This window comes from Sus scrofa, chromosome 14 (assembly GCF_000003025.6).
Source record: "Sus scrofa isolate TJ Tabasco breed Duroc chromosome 14, Sscrofa11.1, whole genome shotgun sequence".
Lineage (NCBI taxonomy): Eukaryota > Metazoa > Chordata > Mammalia > Artiodactyla > Suidae > Sus > Sus scrofa.
In genome coordinates this window covers 32,798,510-32,819,610 of record NC_010456.5, presented here as the reverse complement: position 1 = coordinate 32,819,610, position 21,101 = coordinate 32,798,510, and the positions used below count along the sequence as shown (strand labels likewise).

General features: G+C 42.8%; 1 protein-coding gene across 1 annotated transcript in view; it reads left to right on the top strand.

Annotated features, from left to right (window-relative positions):
* The window catches only part of BRAP (BRCA1 associated protein), a 41,143-nt gene extending 22,274 nt beyond the window's left edge, over window positions 1-18,869 (top strand). The window contains exons 7-12 of the mRNA XM_021073840.1: window positions 473-548; window positions 1,761-1,899; window positions 2,267-2,376; window positions 5,557-5,646; window positions 14,081-14,184; window positions 16,438-18,869. Of these exons, the coding sequence (XP_020929499.1) occupies window positions 473-548; window positions 1,761-1,899; window positions 2,267-2,376; window positions 5,557-5,646; window positions 14,081-14,184; window positions 16,438-16,801 (883 nt within the window). The 3' untranslated portion in view covers window positions 16,802-18,869. The remainder of the gene's footprint in view (window positions 1-472; window positions 549-1,760; window positions 1,900-2,266; window positions 2,377-5,556; window positions 5,647-14,080; window positions 14,185-16,437) is intronic.

Below are 21,101 nucleotides of genomic sequence, written 5' to 3'. Positions count from 1 at the left end.
TGTGGCTCTGGGGTAGGCCAGTGGCTACAGCTCCGATTCAACCCCTAGCCTGGGAACCTCTATATGCTGCGGGAGTGGCCCAAGAAATAGCAACAACAACAACAAAAAGACAAAAAAAAAAAAAAAAAAAAAAAAAAAAAACTTTGGGAAGTGAAGATAAGGTAGATTGAAAATATCTTAAGTCTCTAGTTATAACCTGTAAATATTGATTACCTAAACTGTGGACAGAAAAGTGGAAAACGAGGAAGATCAAAACTTCTCCCTTGTTCTCATTTATCAAGATTTTGTATATTTTTTTTTCATTTTGTTTAAGAATGGCTTGAAAGTGTTTGTCTTTTGAGTGATATTCTTAGTTATGAAGAACTGAAAGTATTAAATAAGAGGGAGGAATATAAAATTTAGTTTTTGACTTTTGGGTTCTATAACGGTTCTATATTTAATTTGTGTAATTTTTTGTTGTCATCCTTTATAGGTGCCCTGTTTGCCGATATTGTCAGACACCAGAGCCAGTAGAAGAAAACAAGTGTTTTGAGTGTGGTGTTCAGGAAGTAAGTAAAGGGCGGTTGAGAAGAATAATGAACACAGCTTTAATTGTCTGAGGTTTTTTTTCTGCCCTGTGTGGCTTAAATTCTTTCCAATTCTTTTCGAGACTGATTTTTTTTTTTTTCCTTTTTGTCCCAAGTCAGGCAAAAAAAAATCAATACACAAACTATTTTACTCCTAAGCAAAATACTTTATGCTTTCATTCTTTGGCCTTTGAAAAGGCCTAGACTTCTGTTGATAAATTGTAATTATTTTTTTCTTGCTGTTTGCATAGAGTTCCATAGAGATCAAAGCGAAGAAATAATTGATCCATAAAAGCATCCTTGCTTATTGGGTTTTAAACATATTAATTCAGGAGTTCCCATCATCACTAAGTGGTTAAGGAATCTGACTGGCATCCATGAGGACACAGGTCTGATCCCTGGCCTCACTCAGTTGGTTAAGGATCCGGCGTTGCTGTGAGCTGTGCTGTAGGTTGCAGATGCAGTTTGGATCCTGCGATGCTGTGAAACTTCCATATGCTGCACCTGCAGCCCTAAAAAAAAAAAAAAAAAAAGAAACATTAATTCAGAGCTCCTTAGAGAAACAACCAAAAATCTTGGGAGTTCCTATTGTGGCTCAGCAGGTTAAGAATCTGGCTGAGGAGTTCCCATCATGGCTCAGTGGTTAATGAATCTGACTAGGAACCATGAGGTTGCGGGTTCGATCCCTGGCCTTGCTCAGTGGGTTAAGGATCCGGCGATGCCGTAAGCTGTGGTGTAGGTCGCAGATTCAGCGTGGATCCTGTATTGCTGTGGCTCTGGCGTAGGTTGGTGGCTACAGCTCCAATTTGACCCCTAGCCTGGGAACCTCCATATGCTGAGGGAGTGGCCCTAGAAAAGGCAAAAAGACAAAAAAAAAAAAAAAAAGAATCTGGCTGGTATCCATAGGATGCAGGTTTGATCCCTGGCCTCCCCCAATGGATTAAGGATCTGGTGATATCGTGGCATCATAAGTGGCAGAGGCAGCTCACATCCGGCATTATTATGACTGTGGCGTAGGCTGCCAGCTGCACCTCTGATTCAACCCCTAGCCTGGAAACTTCCTTATGCCACAGGTTCGGCACTTAAAAAGAAAAAATTCTGAATCTTACCTTGTGTCAGTCCCGTTTCCACCCTAAGTGGACCAGGCCATGTGTTTTTATGTAACTAATTAAAATCTTTCCTCCTCCTTGGCAGAACCTTTGGATTTGTTTAATATGTGGGCACATAGGATGTGGACGATACGTAAGCCGACATGCTTATAAGCACTTTGAGGAGACCCAGCACACATATGCCATGCAGCTCACCAACCATCGAGTCTGGGACTATGCCGGAGGTGAACACCACTCTCATTTTCTAACTTGGATTCATTGTGTATGAAATCGTCTCTGTCAGAACCTCTCCACTTTCTCTCTCAGCTTGAAATCTCATAACAGCTCTGGCAAAGTCCAGTTCTCACGGTGCCCCATAGGGCACTGTCCCCTCTTAAGAGCCTGCATTGCACAGGTTATAAAGAGAATAAACATACACTCTCACCCCTCACTCTTTTTAAAATTCAAATGATTTAACCCATTTTTAAAGAAATATTATAGCAAGGCATTTAACTTGGATCTATAAAAACCAAAATGTTGTCACAGTTAAAGGCATATGGCGACCCTTTCATCTGAAGAAACAGGCCTTGGTTGACGCTTTCTTTCCTTTAGATAATTATGTCCATCGACTCGTTGCAAGTAAAACAGATGGAAAAATAGTACAGTATGAATGTGAGGGTGACACTTGCCAGGAGGAGAAAATAGATGCCTTACAGTTAGAGGTAAGATCCTAGGAATTACTAAATACCTATGTCTACTGCTTTTTACTATTCTTTTTTTTTTTTTTTTTTTTTTTTTTTGGTCTTTTTCAGGCCACGCCTGCAGCATATAGAGGTTCCCAGACTAGGGGTCAGACTGGAACTGTAGCCAATGGCCTACACCATAGCCACCGCAATGCCAGATCCAAGCCACATCTGTGACCCTCACCACAGCTCATGGCAATGCCAGATCCTTAACACACTGAGTGAGGCCAGGGATTGAACCTGCATCCTCTTAGATGCTAGTCAGGTTCGTTTCCGCTGACCCACGATGGAAACTCTGCTTTTTACTATTCTAACTTGAAAGGTTATTTGGGTTTTTTAAATTTTGCTGTTTACCCTGCATGTCAACTTTTTTTAAGTTCTATATTACTGTGAAGGATTATTTAAATATTTTTATTGTGGTTTTTTTTTCAAAGTCTTAATTACACTCAGCCTTATTTTCATGTCATGTTCCTAGTTGTCTCAAGTTCAGTATTAGGGTTGTCCTCTGTAGCTGTGATAAAAATAAAAGTTAAGGAGTTCCCGTCGTGGCACAGTGGTTAATGAATCCAGCTAGAAACCATGAGGTTGCGGGTTTGATCCCTGGCCTTGCTCAGTGGGTTAAGGATCCAGCGTTGCCCTGAGTTGCGGTGTAGGTCGAAGACTCAGCTTGGATCCCGAGTTGCTGTGGCTCTGACGTAGGCCAGTGGCTACAGCTGTGATTAGACCCCTAGCCTGGGAATCTCATATGCCAATGGGAGTGGCCCTAAAAAAGGCCCCAAAAGACCAAAAAAAAAGTTAAAATTCTTCCAATTATTATCGTGGTGGCAGTTGGAAATTGAGCAAACTTAGGTTGAGGAAACCCCAGTAGCATCTTTCCATGCATGAAAAGTCTTTTTGCATATATTGGGCTGGCATTTATGAATTAGACACATATAAATAAAGCCATTTGGGAATATTCATATAATCAAAGAAGCAATGGAATTAGCACAGTTTGATTTTTCTTCATAGCAGTATATCCCAGCTACTGTAAAGTTGATGTGTTAATTTTATGTTAAGGAAAGAAAAGTTTCACATGAGTCCATTTTATATAAATTTCAAAATGATTTTTTGTTGTCTTTTGTCTTTTTAGTGCCACATCTGCGGCATATGGAGGTTCCCAGGCTAGGGGTTGAATCAGAGCTATAGCTGCTGGCCTGCACCTACAGCCACAACAACGCCATGTCCGAGCCACATCTACAACCTACACCGAAGCTCACCACAACGCTGGATCCTTAACTTACTGAACAGGCCAGGGATCGAACTTATGTCCTCATGGATATTAGTCAAATTCATTTCCGCTGAGCCATGACAGGAACTCCCATAATGATTGTTTTATTTTATTTATTTTATTTATTTTTTTTGTCTTTTTAGGGCCGCACCTGGGGCACATGGAAGTTCCCAGGCTAGGGGTCAAATCGGAGCTGTAGCTGCTGGCCTACACCACAGCCACAGCAACACCAGATCTGAGCCAAGTCTGTGACTTACACCACAGCTCACAGCAATGCGGCATCCTTAACCCACTGAGGCCAGGTATCGAACCTGGGTCCTCATGGATACTAGTCAGATTCATTTCCCCTGAGCCATGACGGGAACTCCCAAAATGATTATTTTAAAAACAAATACCTTAGGAGTTCCCGTTGTGACTCAGTGGTTAAGGAATCCGACTAGGAACCATGAGGTTTCGGGTTCGATCCCTGGCCTTGCTCAGTGGGTCAGCGTTCTGGAGTTGCCATGAGCTGTTGTGTAGGTCGCAGATGGGGCTCGAACCCCATGTTGCTGTGGCTATGGTGTAGGCCGGCAGCTACAGCTCCAATTAGACCCCTAGCCTGGGAACCTCCACATGCCGTGAAAGCAGCCCTAGAAAAGGCAAAAAGACCAAAAAAAAAAAAACCCAAAAAAACAAATACCTTAACCTTGGGAGGAAATGGACATTTGAAAATTTGCTCAATCTAGGTCAGTGGATGGTCTAAAATGGGACTGATGTTACCATTAATAATTGTATTGATGTGGAAAAAGTTCAAATTTTTAATGTTACATTTTTAGTAACACTTCCAAATTAACTGTGTTTATTCAGTGAATTTTTACTGAGATTGCTGTTTGTCAGCCATTTTTCTATGTGCTGTGAACTCAGCATTGAGCAGGCTCCCTGCCCTCGTGGAGCATGTATTATAGTGACACACACACGTTCCCCCAATCCCTTTCGCTGTTGCTCTTCAAATCTCTTCTCTGGCCAGCAAACATATTTAGATCTCTTCCAGTCTCTTAGAATGGTCTTTCCAACATGCAGATGTGATCTTGCTTCTCCTTGGCTCACATTTCACCACATAATAACCCAGAGCCTTCCACAGGCCCTATCTTTCCATACCACACACCCCAGGCTCATGTGTCTTCACTTCCAAGAGATGCTGAACATCCACCACTCACACATCATGGTACTCCTCTGGAGTCTATCTCCTCCTCCTGTCTGTCAGGAGTCCTCTCAAATCTCACCTTCTCTCAGAAGTCCTGCCAAATCCTACTTCTCTAAGCCATCTCTCCTTTCTCTGTACATACACAGCACTATTGATTCATTCATACGCTCAGCAAACATTTCTTGACATCCAAAATGTGCCAGGCACTGGGGGTACAAAAATAAAGATATAATCCTCACTTTCAAAGGGTTACAGTTCAGTCAAGGAGAAAGGCAGGTAAGCTGTTGATTACGTGCTAATGTCATTAAGTGCTATTAATGATAGGCACAGTGCTGAGGGAGCCGAGAGGGGCACTTAACCCATCACGGGAGTGACAGGGACAGCCTCCTGAGGAAGGTAGATGGATCGGCTGATTTAACACTTTGCTTTAAAACCATGTGGTTCCATCTTAAAGTCAGCTTAAACAGAAACATAAGAGGTTTTTAATTGTACTTTTCTCTGTCCATAAGTAGATGATAAGCCCAGGAGGACAGAAGTGTAATTGTCATCTCTGTGTTCCCCTGGTTTGTTGAGTAGAGTGGACTCAAGGTGTAATATATTTTCTGAATGTTCCTCTTACTTTTCTGGAGGTCGTTAAAAGTCAAGTTTTAGTTGAATTTCAGAGACCAACAGCAGTGACTTATGTTTGGTATTCATTCTCCGTTTCTAGTATTCCTATTTACTAACAAGCCAGCTGGAATCTCAACGAATCTACTGGGAAAACAAGATAGTTCGGATAGAGAAGGACACAGCAGAGGAGGTAAGTTTCTGATGTGGTGACTGCTGAAATGCCTCTTGGTAGGACATCCTGAGCTTGTGTGGGAGAAGGCAGAGGATGGGGGAAATGAAATCTTAGAATCTTTCTTCTTAGTCTTGTCTATAGGCAGAGAACTGTTTTACTTCTACAGAGAAACCTTTGTTATATGGGAGTTGTATCTTAACAAAGCTGGGGGTTAGCACGAGGGGAGAAAAAAGAGGAGATTTGGAATTAGTTGGCTTATTCCAGTAACCTAATTCTAGATCAAGGTTCCAGGGAGAAGTAGTAAACACCTGAATTGTCATTTTACTGGAGACTTAGCCCCTGAAGGCAATGTCAGGGAGCATGAAATGCCAGACTACAATGAGAATGAAATTAGTCAAAAAGGAAAGGAAGAGATAAAAATACACTATTGCAGATGTAATCTACTAAGTATAATTTAAGAGAAGGGAAGCAGAGATAAATTCTTACCTAGGATTAGTAAATCAAGAGTTTGTGTGCTCAGCCCTGTACTATACTAAATCAAGGAAGAAATAAAATATATATACCTGAAAAAAAGAAGCCTCAGATTTAAAAGCTTAAGTGTTTTGGCATTTGGGGTTGGGACGTTGTTTGTTTGTTAACCTCAATCAGGTTTTCTAGTGCCTTGTGCAATTCCATTTAAAAAATAGAAGTATGTACGCGAGGGCTTGTAATTTGAGTCAGCCAGTTGGTTTGTCAGCTTGGGAACAGCTGCTTTGGGGAGCTGAGTATGAGCTTCTGAAGCAACAAGATGGGGCTTTGAAATGGAAGGAAATAAAGTTAGTCAGAGATGCTGATCACCATGGCACTTGATTGGTCTAGGGCAGTGGTCTTCAAAGTTTAACAAAGTAGGAGTCCCTGTTGTGGTGCAGTGGAAACAAATCCAACTAGTATCCATGAGAATGTGGGTTCGATCCCTGGCTTCGCTTAGAGGGTCGGGGATCCAGTGTTGCCATGATCTGTGGTATAGATTGAAGACGTGGCTGGGATCCCACATTGCTGTGGCTGTGGTATAGGCTCTGATTCAACCCCTAGCGTGGGAACGTCCATGTGGGGCAGGTGTGGCCCTAGAAAACAAAAATAAAAAAATAATAAGTAAATAGAAACAAAATTTAACAAAGTAATCCTTTAAAGAAGAGGCCATTTACTCTTCCAATGGGAAAAGAGAAAAGTGTGATTTTGGTAGAAACCTGGCTCAAACTGGCCCAGAGCTCCACCTGCTTGGTTTTCCCTTTGTGTTTAGTGTGTACAAGGAATCCTGAGGCTTCCAGAGGAAGGAGTTTGAAAATCAGTAAGCATCTGTGTATTCATGTATAACCTAGAGTTCTAGGAACCATTCTCAGGACCTAGAGACAGTATTCATCATTCATTGATTTCCTTAGAGTTAAATGAAAGCTTTTAGGAGTTCCTGTTATGGTAACAAACCCGACCAGTATCCATGAGGACGTGGGTTGGCTCCCTGGCCTTGCTCAATGGGTTAAGGATCTGGCGTTGCTGTGAGCTGTGATGTAGATCTCAGATGTGGCTCGGATCTGGTGTTGCTGTTGCTATAGCATAGGCCAGAGGCTGAGGCTCTGATTCAACCCCTAGCCTGGGAACTTTGATATGTCATGGGTGCCAACCTAAAAAAGACCAAAAAAAAAAAAGAAGATTTAAATTTTTTAATGATTGATTTTTTTTAATAATTATTTTAATAACTTTATGAATTCCCTCCAGTAACTGAGCTTTCAAATGGAGAACTACAGAGCAAGGTTGGAGCTCAACTCAGTGGTAACTAGTGTTGTCCTGGGGCTTAGCAGGCAGGGTCAAGCTCTGACGTTACACCAGGTCCATCGACCCTAGTTTCTCAGTATGCCTTACAAATGAGAAGTCAGATTTTTTTCCCTAAGGCCTAACACCAGCTTTTAAATGATCTTTGGTAAAAGTTCGTGATGAAATTCTTACAAGAACCAGAGCTCCTATCGTGGCTTAGCAATTAACAAATCTAACTAGCATCCATGAAGATGCGGGTTTGATCCCTGGCCTCAATCAGTGGGTTAAGGATCTGGCATTGCTGCTGTAGTGTAGATTGCACACGCGGCTCGGATCCTGTGTGGCTGTGGCCCTAGGCCAGCAGCTACAGCTCCGATTTGACCCCTAGCTCGGGAACCTCCATATGCTGCGCCCACAGCCCTAAAAAGCAAAAAAAAAAAAAAAAAAAAAAAGAGAGAGAGAGGAAGGAAGGAAAGAAAGAGAGAGAGAGCAAGAAAGTCCTCATGAGGATCTTCTGAGCAGTGGAAGTGCCTTTTCAGAGGTGCTTCATTCAGGTCACTTGACATACTGTTCTGAGTAGGGCTTGATTGGAATACGTGTGGGAAGGATGTGTCTCCAGCAGCATTCAGGAGGCAAAGGCAGGGGTCACTGCCACTTGGGGTCAAGTTTTAGATTCCCAGGGAGGAGCACTGGCGACTCTGGGCAGCCTCACTTAATGGATTTTTCCACAGACTGTACCATCATGATCACCTAGAGCTTTGTGCAGACCCTTGAAAGCTAAGCTCAGGATTCTCTGCCTTTTAAGATTCTTTAGGATTAACTGCATTCCCTAACACATGCCCATGAAGAACAAGTTGAGGGGCAGGAAAGCTAAAAATGTGAAACTTGTGTTTTACTTTTACGTAGGGGTAAGGTGGAGGCAAGGGCAGCCCTAAATTAAAAGCTCGAAGGGCTTGAAAAGGATTTTTTTGGTTTTCTAAGAAACTTATTTTAGTAGTGATACAAGCCTTTTGTTCCTGCCATTGTCCTCCTTTTGACCAGTCCTCTGTCCATTGGCACCTCCAGCAGTGGAGCACATGCAGGGAGAAACAGAAACTGACCCTGGGTTTCACTGGCAGAGGTTCTTGGTCATGGGCCTCATAAAAAGTTAATGTGGAGGAGAGGAGGGGCTGAAGGTTGAAATTCACTCTGGTGTTCAGTTAAAATACTATTCCAGTCCGCCGATGCTTTAGGTAGTGCAGTTATTAGAGTGTGTGAGCAGAATCTGTTCTAACAAGTAAAGTTCATACCCACTTGAAGGTTCCTAGTTTTCATGGGACCATGAATGAAGAACATACAGTAGGCCATCGGTACAGGCAAATTCTCTTTTCTCTTTAAACTTCTAGCTCCATACATAAATCACTGTTTTTCTACCTGTGGATTATGAAATGAGTTTGGTGGGCCACAACTGGCATTTTTTAATTAAACAGAATAGGGAGTTCCCGTCGTGGCACAGTGGTTAACGAATCCGACTAGGAACCATGAGATTGCGGGTTCGGTCCCTGCCCTTGCTCAGTGGGTTAACGATCCGGCATTGCCATGAGCTGTGGTGTAGGTTGCAGATGCGGCTCGGATCCCGCGTTGCTGTGGCTCTGGCGTAGGCCGGTGGCTACAGCTCCAATTCAACCCCTAGCCTGGGAACCTCCATATGCCGCGGGAGCGGCCCAAGAAATAGCAACAACAGCAACAACAAAAGACAAAAGACAAAAAAAAAAAAAAAAAAAAAAAAAACAGAATAGGATGGGAGTTTCCACTGTAGCTCAGAGGTAATGAACCCAACTAGTATCCATGAGGATATGGGTTAAATCCTGGCCTTGCTGATTGGGTTAGGGATTCAGCATTGCTGTGAGTTGCAGTGTAAGTCACAGACTCAAGTCGGATCTGGTGTTGCTGTGGCTGTAAGCGTAGGCCTGCAACTGCAGCTCAAATTCAACCCCTAGCCTGGGAACTTTGGTATGCTGCACATGCAGCCCTTAAAAGAAAGAATAGGATAGCTATCAGAGTGATCACATTTAATATGGTTTTGTGAAGCTCTTGTTTCATGTGTGTACATGTTCTGTTTCCTACTGAAGGCTAGTGGTCAGAAATGTTTTGGTTTTGGGGGTTTTTTGTTTGTTTGTTTGTTTTTGTTTTTTTGCCATTTCTTGGGCCACTCCCGCAGCATATGGAGGTTCCCAGGCTAGGGGTCCAATCGGAGCTATAGCCTCTGGCCTATGCCAGAGCCACAGCAACGAGGAATCTGAGCCGCATCTGCGACCTATACCACAGCTCATGGTAACGCCAGATCCCTAACCCACTGAGCAAGGCCAGGGATCTAACCCATTACCTCATGGTTCCTAGTCGGATTCCTTAACCACTGAGCCATGATGGGAATTCCCCAGAAATGTTTTTTAAACCACTAATTTAAGCCATTGTAACATTCGCCTATAGCAATATTAAAACCTTTTTTGAGGTTACTTGGTATTTTTTATCTTAATTTAAATGTGTGTGTGTGTGTTATTGTCTTTAGCAATCAAAACAGTTTGGTTCCTTTTGATGATCATTTCTGTCCTTTCCAATTTCCGTAAACTGATAGGAGTTAGTTTAAGAGAAAATGTCAAAAGGGGTCTCACGGTCTTATTGTAAAACAATATTGAGGAGAAAACTAATACCAAATAGAACCAGAATAATTTGAAAGCTATTTTTATTTTTATGACATAGAGGAACTTTTAGAAATCTCCCTTTAATTGCATGTTTTTCCAGCTTAATGACTTTGGCTCTAAAGTTAAATTCTACAAAACACGTATTTTCTTATTTAAAAAAAGATCAGGGAGTTCCACTGTGGCGCAGTGAGTTAATGATCCAGCTTGTCTCTGCAGAGATACCAGTTTGTCTCTGGCCTGGTTCAGTGGGTTAAGGATCCTGCATTGCTGCAGCTATGATGCAGGTTGCAGCTCCTGCTTAGAATCCATCCCTGGCCTGGGAACTTCCATATGCCTCATGCACAGCCAAAAAATAAAATATAAAAATTAAAAAAGGGAGGTACCCATTGTGGCACAGTAGAAACAAATCCAGCTGATATCCATGAGGATGCAGGTTTGATCCTTGGCTTTACTCAGTGGATCGGGGATCCAGCATTGCCATGAGCTGTGGTATAAGTCTCTGACGTAGCTTGGATCCCAGTATTGCTGTGGCTCTGATTCAACTAGCCTAGGAACTTCCGTATGCCATGGATGCAACCTTACAAAGCAAAAGATAAATAAAAATACATTTAAAAAGGGAAAGCAGTGCAGTTAGAGACCAGTGCTGCCAGGCAGGCTGTATGGCAGATGTTTAAAAAGAAGGCATTAGAAGCAGTGGCCCTTTTTCTGATTTTTTTTTTTTTTTTTTTTTTGCTTTTTAGGGCCACGGATGCAGCATATGGAAGTTCCCAGGGTAGGAGTCAGATCGGAGTTGTAGCTGCCAGCCTATGCCACAGCTACAGCAATGCAGGATCTGAGCCTCGTTTGCAGCCTACCACCACAGCTCATGGCAGTGCCAGATACTTAACCCACTGAGCAAGGCCAGGGATTGAACCTGCCTCCTTGTGGATGGTGGTCAGATTCGTTAACTGCTGAGCCATGATGGGAATTCCCCTTTTTCTGATCTGATGGATGTTTCCTGTGTCACGGATCTCTGCTAAGAGTTTAAATCTTGCCCAGAAGTCACTTTTCCTTTGCTGTAGAGCTTTAGCCTCCTGTCCATTGCAGAGAGAGTTTTAGAACTTGGCTTTGAACTCAGATTTGGGGTCCAGTACTGGACCCACCTCACTCTGAGTGGGTGACCTTGGGGTATACTGCCTCACCTTTCTCTCAGCCTCAGTTTCTGTAAAGAAGTTCACAAACCTAAGTTATAGCCTTGATATAAAGAATAAACAAGATACTACCTATAAAACTCCTAGCTGGTGCCTGGGCCATAGAATTTAAATTCTCAGTCACTTCCATTTCCTGTTATTACTTCGTGATCCACCTATTTCCTCCCTGTGTCATTAGGACAGTAGAATTGAAGCATTTCTCAGGTCTATAGATCTTCCCACCTGTGTGAACCCAGTGTCTACCTAACTAGACTGCAGCAGATGCCTAGCCAGGATTGCTGCCATCTGACACATACTACACCAGAATTTTTAATTTCCCTTAAATTTTTAAGACAATGTAATAGCAGTTATTTCTCTCTATAAATTGCCTTTATATAAACTCAGTGAAACAAGAACTGCTTATATCCCATGTGGCTAATGGTACATAAGAAAATTAATAGTGAGTTTGGAGGGGAAAAAACCCAAGCACCTAGAATCAGCTGTTACAAGTATCTTCAGATTATTTGGGTAATACAGTTGACCCTTAAGCCACATGGGTTTGAACTGCACAGATCCACTTAGATGTGGATTTTTTCAGTGGATACCTGCTACAGTACTTCAGGATCCAAAGATAGTTGAATCCACAAATGCGGAAGCTCACATAGGGAGAACCGACTATGAAGTTATACTCAGATTTTTTCCTTCGAGCAGGATCAGCACCCCTACCCCCATGTTGTTCAAGAGTCAAGAGCAACTTTTGGAATGTGATCTCGGGCTAAAAGTAATGGTGAGTTAAGAATGAACGGTTCTGGAGTTCCCGTTGTGGCTCAGTGTTTAAGGAATCCAACTAGGAACTATTAGGTTATGGGTTCGATCCCTGGCCTTGCTCAGTAGGTTAAAGATCTGGCATTGCCGTGAGCTGTGGTGTGGGTCACAGACACGGCTCAGATCCCACATTGCTGTGGCTCTCTCTGGTGTAGGCCAGTGGCTACAGCTCCGATTAGACCCCTAGCCTGGGAACCTCCATATGCCATGGGAACAGTCCTAGAAAAGGCAAAAAGAAAAAAAAAAAAGAAAAAATTAGAGGTTCTGCCTTCCTACATTGTTGGTGAGAATGTTAAGTTGGTATAACCACTGTGGAGAACAGTACAGAGCTTCCTTTAAAAACTAAAAATAGGAGTTCCCTTGTAGTACAGCAGGTTAGGGATCTAGTATTGTCACTGCAGCAGCTCGGGTTGCTGCTGTGACTTGGGTTCAGTCCCTGACCCGGGACTTCGACGTGCTGTGGTAACAGCCAAAATTTTTTTTTTTAAATACTAAAAATAGAGCTAACATATGATCCAGCAATCTCACTCCTTGGCATATATCCAGAAAAGACAAAAAACTAAAAGATATATGCACCCCAGTGTTTATAGTAGCACCATTTGTAGTAGCCAAGACATGGAAACAACGTAAGTGTCCATCAGATGTATGGATAGAGAAAATGTGGCCACATGACAACAGAATATTACTCAGCCATGAAAAGGAATGAAAATACTGCCATTCGCAGCAACATGGATGGACCTAAAAATTATCATACGAAGTGAAGTAAATCAGACAAAGACAAATATCATATGATATCACACATGTAATTCTAAATCTAAAGAATAATACAAATGAGCTTATTTACAAGACAGAAACAGATTCTCAGACATAGAAAACAAATTTATGGTTACCAAAGGGGAAAGGAAGAAGGTTGATCGCATAAATTAGTATGGAATTAACAAATACACACTACTATATATAAAATAGAAAAGCAACAAGGATTTACTGTGTAACACAGTGAACAATATTCATTATCTTGTCATAACCTATAATGGAAAATAATCTGAAATATATATATACACATATGAATCACTTTGTTGTACACCTGAAACTTAGAAAATATTATAAATCAGCTATACTATACTCCAGTTTTTTTCTTTTTAGGACCTCACCTTTGGCCTGTGGAAGTTCCCGGGCTGGGGGTCAAATCAGAGCTGCAGCTGCTGTCCTACGTACGCCATAGCCACAGATCCAAGTCACATCTGCAACCTATGCTGCAGCTTGTGGCAATGCCAATCCTTAACCCCCTGAGCAAAGCCAAGGATCAAACCCGAATCCTTGTGGTTCTTAACCCTCTGAGCCACAACGGGAACTTCTGTACTTCAATTTAAAAAAGAATAGGAGGTTCTGGTCTGATCTCTGTCAAACCAGCCATCTTCTATGATACTGCCTGAAGCTCTTTCTTTACTTTCTAACAGTTTTGCTTGACATTCAGTAGTAGCTCTTGATCCTTTATTTATCTTGGTTTAGGAGTTCCCGTCGTGGCACAGCGGAAACGAATCCGACTAGGAACCATGAGGTTGCAGGTTCAATCCCTGGCCTCTCTCAGTGGGTTAAGGATCCGGGGTTGCCGTGAGCTGTGGTATAGGTTGAAGAGATGCGGCTCGGATCTGGTATTGCTGTGGCTGTGGCATAGGTTGGCGGCTACAACTCTGATTAGACCTTTAGCCTGGGAACCTCCACATGCCGTGGGTGCGGTCCTAAAAAGACAAAACAAATAAAAAGACAAAAAAATAAATAAATATTCATCTTGGTTTAGCAAAATGGTAAGGAAAAGATTTCTCAAAATTTTTATTCCTATTTCAAAAATTTAGAGTAGTCTCACCTTTTCTAAGTTTGGTTTGTGAAAGTTAGAGACAGGTACTTTAAAAAAATAATTGTGAAATTAGCCCCAAAGGTCACACAGCTTTGTCTTTGTGAAATAAAACTGATCTCTGTTTGCCCTTTCAGATTAACAACATGAAGACCAAATTTAAAGAAACAATTGAGAAATGTGATAATCTGGAGCACAGACTAAATGATCTCCTGAAAGAAAAGCAGTCTGTGGAAAGAAAGTAGGTATAATTGGCCTCTTAATTAACTGTTTTATTCTAACAGGCTCCATAAACAGATAATTTCCTTTTTTTTTCCTTTTTTTTTTTTTTTGACTTTTTAGGGCCATACCCATGGCATATGTAAGTTCCCAGGCTAGGGATCAAATCAGAGCTGCACCTGCCAGCCACAGCCACAGTCACAGCAACTCAAGCCACATCTGATATGTACACCACAGCTCACAGCAACACCAGATACTTTACCCACTGAGCGAAGCCATCGCAGAACCTGCATCCTCATGGATACTAGTCAGATTCATTTCCGCTGAGCCACAGCAGGGACTTCCTGATAATCTCCTCGATGCCCATGGAGACACTATCACTGTCAAGTGTGTGTCACCATTTTCAGAGGTCTCCCTATATGAGGAGCAAGCCTACTGTGACTTCCTATTTATTAAAAACGTCGGTGTTGGGAGTTCCCATTGTGTCTCAGCTGTAACAAACCAGTCTAGTATCCATGAGGATGTGGGTGGGTTTAATCCCTGCCCTCACTCAGAGAGTTAAGGATCCAGCGTCACCATGAGCTGTGGTGTAGGTTGCATATGCAGCTCAGAGCTAGCATTTCTCTGGCTGTGGTGTAGGCCAGCAGCTGTAGCTCCGATTATACCCCTAGCCTGGGAACCTCCATGTGCTGAGAGTGTGGCACTAAAAAGCAAAAACAAAACACTGCAGCATTAATAGAAATAAAAATTCAAAATTCTCCTATACTTTTACCACTCTAACAAATTGAACTCTTCCAAGAATTTAAAAGTTAAAACTAGTTTTTTTTTGCCTAAGTCCTGCTTTCTGCAAGTAATCATTATTAATAGTACCAGTGAATATTTGCTGTTATAGATTTTTTGCTGTGCCTATATAAACATCTCACACACATCTTTTTTCTACAAAAATTGAATAATGTATTTTTTTTGGTAAAATACTGTTTTGGAGATTTTTTCTCATACTGGCACATCTGGATCTTCTTAATCACTGTAACATCCTATGAAGGTCTCATAATAATTTTAGCCAGTTCCCCACTGATGGACAAGTAAGTTGTTTCAAGTCTTACACTGGTATAAACAATGTTGCAATGAGCATCTTTCTCCATATGTCATTTAGCACAGTTCTGAGATTTTTGTTGCTACTCTTATTTTTTCTTTTTAAGGCAGCACCCTCTAAGTCTGCACCGACGGCATAAGGAAGTTCCCAGGCCAGGGGTTGAATGAGAGCTTCAGTTGCCAGTCTACGCCATAGCCACAGCAACACCAGATCCATAACCTACTGAGTGGGACCAGAGGTTGAAGCCACATCTTCTTGAATAGTCAGGGTCTTAACCTGCTGAGCCATAACAGGAACTCCCCGAGGATATTTATTTTATAGGATAAATTCCTGGAAGTAGAATAACTATGTCAAAGAGCAGGTGAAATTTTAGTTTTCATAGATGTTGCCAACTTGACTTCCAAAGAGTTTGTACCAGTTCCCACTCCAGTGCCAGCATGTGGGAGCACCCCTTTTCCCACATCTGAGCTTGTTGGCATTCTGATACATAGAAATGGTATCTCCATTGGTATTTTAATTTGTAATTCTTTACTTATGAGTAAGATTGAGCATCATTAAAGGCACTCCCTTTTCCTGAAAACTCTTCTCTAGCAAATGCAGTGCGGTCAGAGCACTTGACTCTGTAAGAATGTCACTTTTCCTCATAACTTTTTTATCACGGCTATCATCTCTAAGTCACCCATGTAAACAAAACAGAGAAGCAGCAGAAGTTTTACCATGAATCACAGAATAGTTTCTGCTATTGAAAAATTTCTGATCCTTTGGAGTTCCCACTCTGGTGCAGTGGGATCAGCAGCATCTTGGGAGCACTGGGACACAGGTTCGATCCCCCGCCTGGCACAGTGGGCTAAGGATCCAGCGTTGCTGCACCTGCGGCTTGGATTCACTCCCTGGCCCAGGAACTCCCATGTGCTTCGGGACAGCCAAAAAAGAAAAAAAAAAAATTTCTGAGCCTTTAAAAATTTCTGAGCCTTCAAAAAAAATTTTATTAAAAAAAAAAAATTTCCTGATCCATTACCACCCTGCTGCAGTGGTAGCAAATATGTCTCCCTCACCATGGGAGGGAGGAGTCTGCCCTAACCGGACTCTGAGCTCATGGCTGCTCTGTTCAGTCCCAGAGCAAAAAGGGGGACGCTGCCAGCAAATGAAAAACCCACCTTGTCTCCCTTTGTTTTGTAAAAGGTGCACTCAGCTAAACACGAAAGTGGCCAAACTCACTACGGAGCTCAAAGAGGAGCAGGAAATGAACAAGTGTCTACGAGCCAATCAAGTCCTCCTACAGAACAAGCTGAAGGAGGAGGAGAGGGTGTTGAAAGAGACCTGCGACCAGAAGGATATGCAGATTACCGAGATCCGGGAGCAGCTGCGGGACGTCATGTTCTACCTGGAGACACAGCAAAAGATCAGCCATCTGCCTGCTGAGGCACGGCAGGAAATTCAGGAGGGACAGATCAACATCCCCATGGCCTCAGCCTCGAGCCCCTCCTCTTCGGGGGGCAGTGGGAAGCTGTCGTCCAGGAAGGGCCGCAGCAAGAGGGGCAAGTGACCTTCAGAGAAACAGATGTCCCTGAGACTGTCTTCCCTGGCACCTCAAGGCTGTGCCAGGGCCTTCAGCTCAACATGAGGGTAGACCCTAAATAAGTACAAGCGAGGATCAAGCCGCAGTCGTATGGTTCTTTCATTTGCTAGTGTGTGGTGTCACAGGGTAGAGGGTTGACGAGGAGAGCTGAGGGAAACAGCGGTGTTATAAAAGGTGGCTGCTTTTTTCAACTGTAATAATTCACTAACCTCGGACGTTCTAATGACCATTTTGCCTTCCTACTTGGATAGATGCCCCAACTCTGCTATGCGTTTTTCCGTTGTATTTATTGAGTTGGTGTATTTGACATTCAGTTCTGGGGTCAGTTTTTGTGTTTTGTTTAGTTTGGTTTGGTCCCCTCAAAGGTAATGTTACCTTAGCCCTAAAGCAGCAGACCTCCCTGAGGTCAGGGCAGCTGCTTGAGAGATTCCCACTGGCCACTGAGTTTTTATGAAAATCCCCTAACATTACTCTCACCTGACTGTCATTACCTGCTTCTGGGGAACTGAAGAATTGGTCAAATGTTCCATCAGAAGAGGTTGGGTCTATAAACCTGGCATTGGCTTGTCACTAGCAGCCATCTCCTCTTGCTCCGGGGCTGGCCAGGAAAAAGCAGCCCCGGGCAGGCTGAGTGGACCCAGTGTAGGAAAAATGGTGATGTTTCTACTTTGTTTATTTTTGATGCCTCCACACCTCATTATGAACCTCAAAGAAGGAAGCTCAATGTTTGCGCCAAGGCTCAGATCTCAGAGTGGATTTTCATAACATGCATCAAGGATAAGCAGCCGGATTGATTTATCGTCCATGTGGAAAGGTAGAGTGAGGCCTCTGACTGGCTGACTATATTTTGCTGGGATCAGTATTTTCTGATTGTTTACAAAAGACGGGACTGCACGTTCGGTTTGCGGCTAGAGAGAGCTTGGGCAGGTTTTCAATTATGCTTTCAAGATATAACCAAAGGCTGCTGCTAAATTCGAAAATTAGAATTTTAACAGAGGCCCCTTTAGAACAGTCGTGTAATGCTGGTTTGTGAGCCAACAGAGGGGCTATGTACTTTTTCTAGAAACAGAAATGTCAGGAAAAAATTGTAATATGCAGTAATTAAGCCAAATTAAAGAAGATGCGTGTTGGAATTTCGCTTCCAAAAGAGGTAGCTGGATAGGGTAACAAGGTAACAAGGCATACTGTTAAATGATGGGTTTCATTTTCTGTGTTTATAATTAGCCAAAGTTTTCAAATTATTACACTTAAGAACTGGTTCTTAATCTGTGATCAGGCCTCATCCTCTTTGACCTAAATGTCTTACGTGTTACTTGTACGCACACCAACCATCCATTTTTGCGGGATGTGCGGCAGCATTTCCCAAAGAACCTGACATGTAACTTTGCATCATGAATGTACTCAGACATTCTCAATTTTTACTTAGGGCAGACCAACTCCATAAGTCCCCCTTGGACTTATGTATACAGATATCGTAAAGCAAGAGTGGGAATGGGAAGCTAACCTAATTCTCTTCCTATAGAGATTCTATTTTATTTAAAATCTATTTTTACACTAGTTAGACTCCTGCTTTTTTGGCCAAGTACTTGTCTTGCATGTCTGACCTTGTGGAAGCTGGAGTGGGTCGTAGCATATTAATTAAGAGAATTAGTAGTAGTTTACAAAGCTTGCTTCCTCCTCGTTTCTCTATGACCACCTCTGTCAAGCAGCCCTACCACCAGCTAAGAGAAGAGATTTTCAGCATAAAATCTGAAAGGTAGCATAAATGCTCTTGAAAGGCTGTGCCCAGAGGAATGAGCAGATAGGCAGATGTTTCCAAACTACTTCAAGGTTTAAAAGAAATGTTCCAGAAAAAAATCTTGTCAAGATATGTAAAAAAAAAATTTTTTAATGGTCAAAAGTCATGTTTGAATTTGACAAAATTGCATAAGATAGAAACTGTTAGTGTTTTCTGCAGGATGAAAATGAACCACTTAACATATCCATACTACCTTGAACAATGAAGCTGCATTAAAATAGCCAAACTTTGAGATGAGTCTGCCCTTTGTGACATCTGTGTCTCTTTGATTGATACTTGCTTGGGAGCTTGTACCTGAATAATCTAAGAAAGTATCTGCTCCAGGTACAGAGAATTCAGGGGAAATCCTCCAAATTTGGAATTTGGAGGCTTGGGTTAGAGAAAACCCAGGCACACAATTCTGCAAAGCAAAAGCTGTCATTTTCTACACCTGAGATTTTTTTTTCCAGCCCCTACCCCAAGCTGAGGTGGAAAACTGTCATAAATGTGACTTGTTAGGATCCCCTGGGTGAGATAAGTCACCAAAGCAACCAACCCCTCTTCCCTGCTTGCTCAATGAAGTGGTCCTCACTACGAGGGCTGAGAAGCTGATCCACACAGCCTGCCAGCAGAGTATGGAGAACCTGGTAAATCACGAACGAACGGCCTTCTGGCATCACTTGGAAACCCTTCTCCTTGTGTAGTCAAGATATACAAGCTACACACACTACCCATAATATTTGGCTGCTATGCCCGATACCACGATGCTTGGGCTGATGGCAAATTTTGGCTTGTGAGCCAGTCCATGGGCTTATCTAAAAAAGAAAAGTCACTCTTGCCACATTCGAGGAGAGCTATTTTGTTTTCTCCTGGAGAAGGCCTAGTTAACTCTCTTAGAGTGATTCTGCTATGGTACTTCCCTCCTGGCAGCAGAAGGGGAATTTTCCCGAGATTGATTTATTAAGACCCAGCTCCTGGAGTATCAGGAGTATCCATGAGGACTCTGGTTTGATCCCTGGCCTAGATCAGTGGATTAGGATCCGGCATTGCCATAAGCTGCAGTGTAGGTTGCAGACTTGGCTTGGATCCCACGTTGCTGTAGCTGTGGCCAGCAGCTGCAGCTCTGATTCAACCCCTAGCCCAGGAACTTTCATATGTCAAGGTGTGGCCGTAAAAAGGAGAAAGAAAAAAAGACATGGAGTTCCCTTCATGGCTCATCAGTTAATGATTCCAACTAGGATCCATGAGGATGTGGGTTTGATCCCTGGCCTCACTCAGTGGGTTAAGGATCCAGCATTGCCATGGCTGTGGTGCAGACTGGCAGCTGCAGCTCCAATTTGACCCCTAGCCTGAGAACTTCATATGCCATAGGTGCAGCCATGAAAAAAGTAAATAAATAAAGGAACCCTGAGTTTTACCCCAGAGCCAAAACCATGTGTCTCTGCGATGTGAAGTTGATTTTCCCTCCCTCAAATGGAGTACTGCAGTCACCCTGGAGCATTCAAAAGACAGTCTTTGCAAGAGTTCTGTGGCACAGCAGGTTATTGCTGCCAGTGCTATTGCTGCTGTGGTGCATGTTTGATCCCTGGCCCAGGAAATTCCACATGCCATGGGTGCAGCCAAAAAAAAATTTTTTTTAATTTCATTTGTTTATTAGAGGACTTTAGGGAATTATCTAAGCCTTTTTTGCTTTTTTTCAGGGGAAGAGGAGTTGTGGCCTCTTTACCCTGATTAATGTCATGTTCGACTCCTTTACACCTCTTTCCATTTTTTAAAGATAGTGGTAACCATTTACCTCTTGACGGTAACCCTTCTTCCTTGCATCCCTGAAACACGCGCCCTCCCTGGAACGCTGTCACTGACGATAGTAGGTTCTATCTGATGTTAAGTTTGAAAGCTGTACTTGCAGAGGCCGAAACAATTGCAGAATCGTTTTAGCTATTATACTTGCCATACACGGTTTCTCACTGTAATTCTGCAAGCTTAGGAGAGCCCAGAAGGAGCTCTGTAGTTGGTTCTTAATCTGGATTTTGAATTCTTGCCACATTAAAAGAAGCCCAGGAAGAGATGAACAATCTGGGTTTTTTTTGTTTTTTGTTTTGTCTTTTTGACATTTCTTGGGCCACTCCTGCGGCATATGGAGGTTCCCAGGATAGGGGTCTAATCGGAGCTGTAGCCGCCAGCCTAAACCAGGGCCACAGCAACTCGGGATCCGAGCCACATCTGCAACCTACACCATAGCTCACGGCAATGCGGGATCCTTAACCCACTGAGCAAGGCCAGGGATCGAACCCGCAGCCTCATGGTTCCCAGTCAGATTCGTTAACCACTGCGCCACGACGGGAACTCCAAAGAATCTTGTTTTATACAAGATAACTATGGTCTTTGGAGCCTAATACTCAACTGCTTCGGGTCAGAAACTTCCCACTGGAATCATCTGCAAAATGAGGTTTCAGTACTTGGCGAGGAGCTGTGCTGGTGCAGATAACA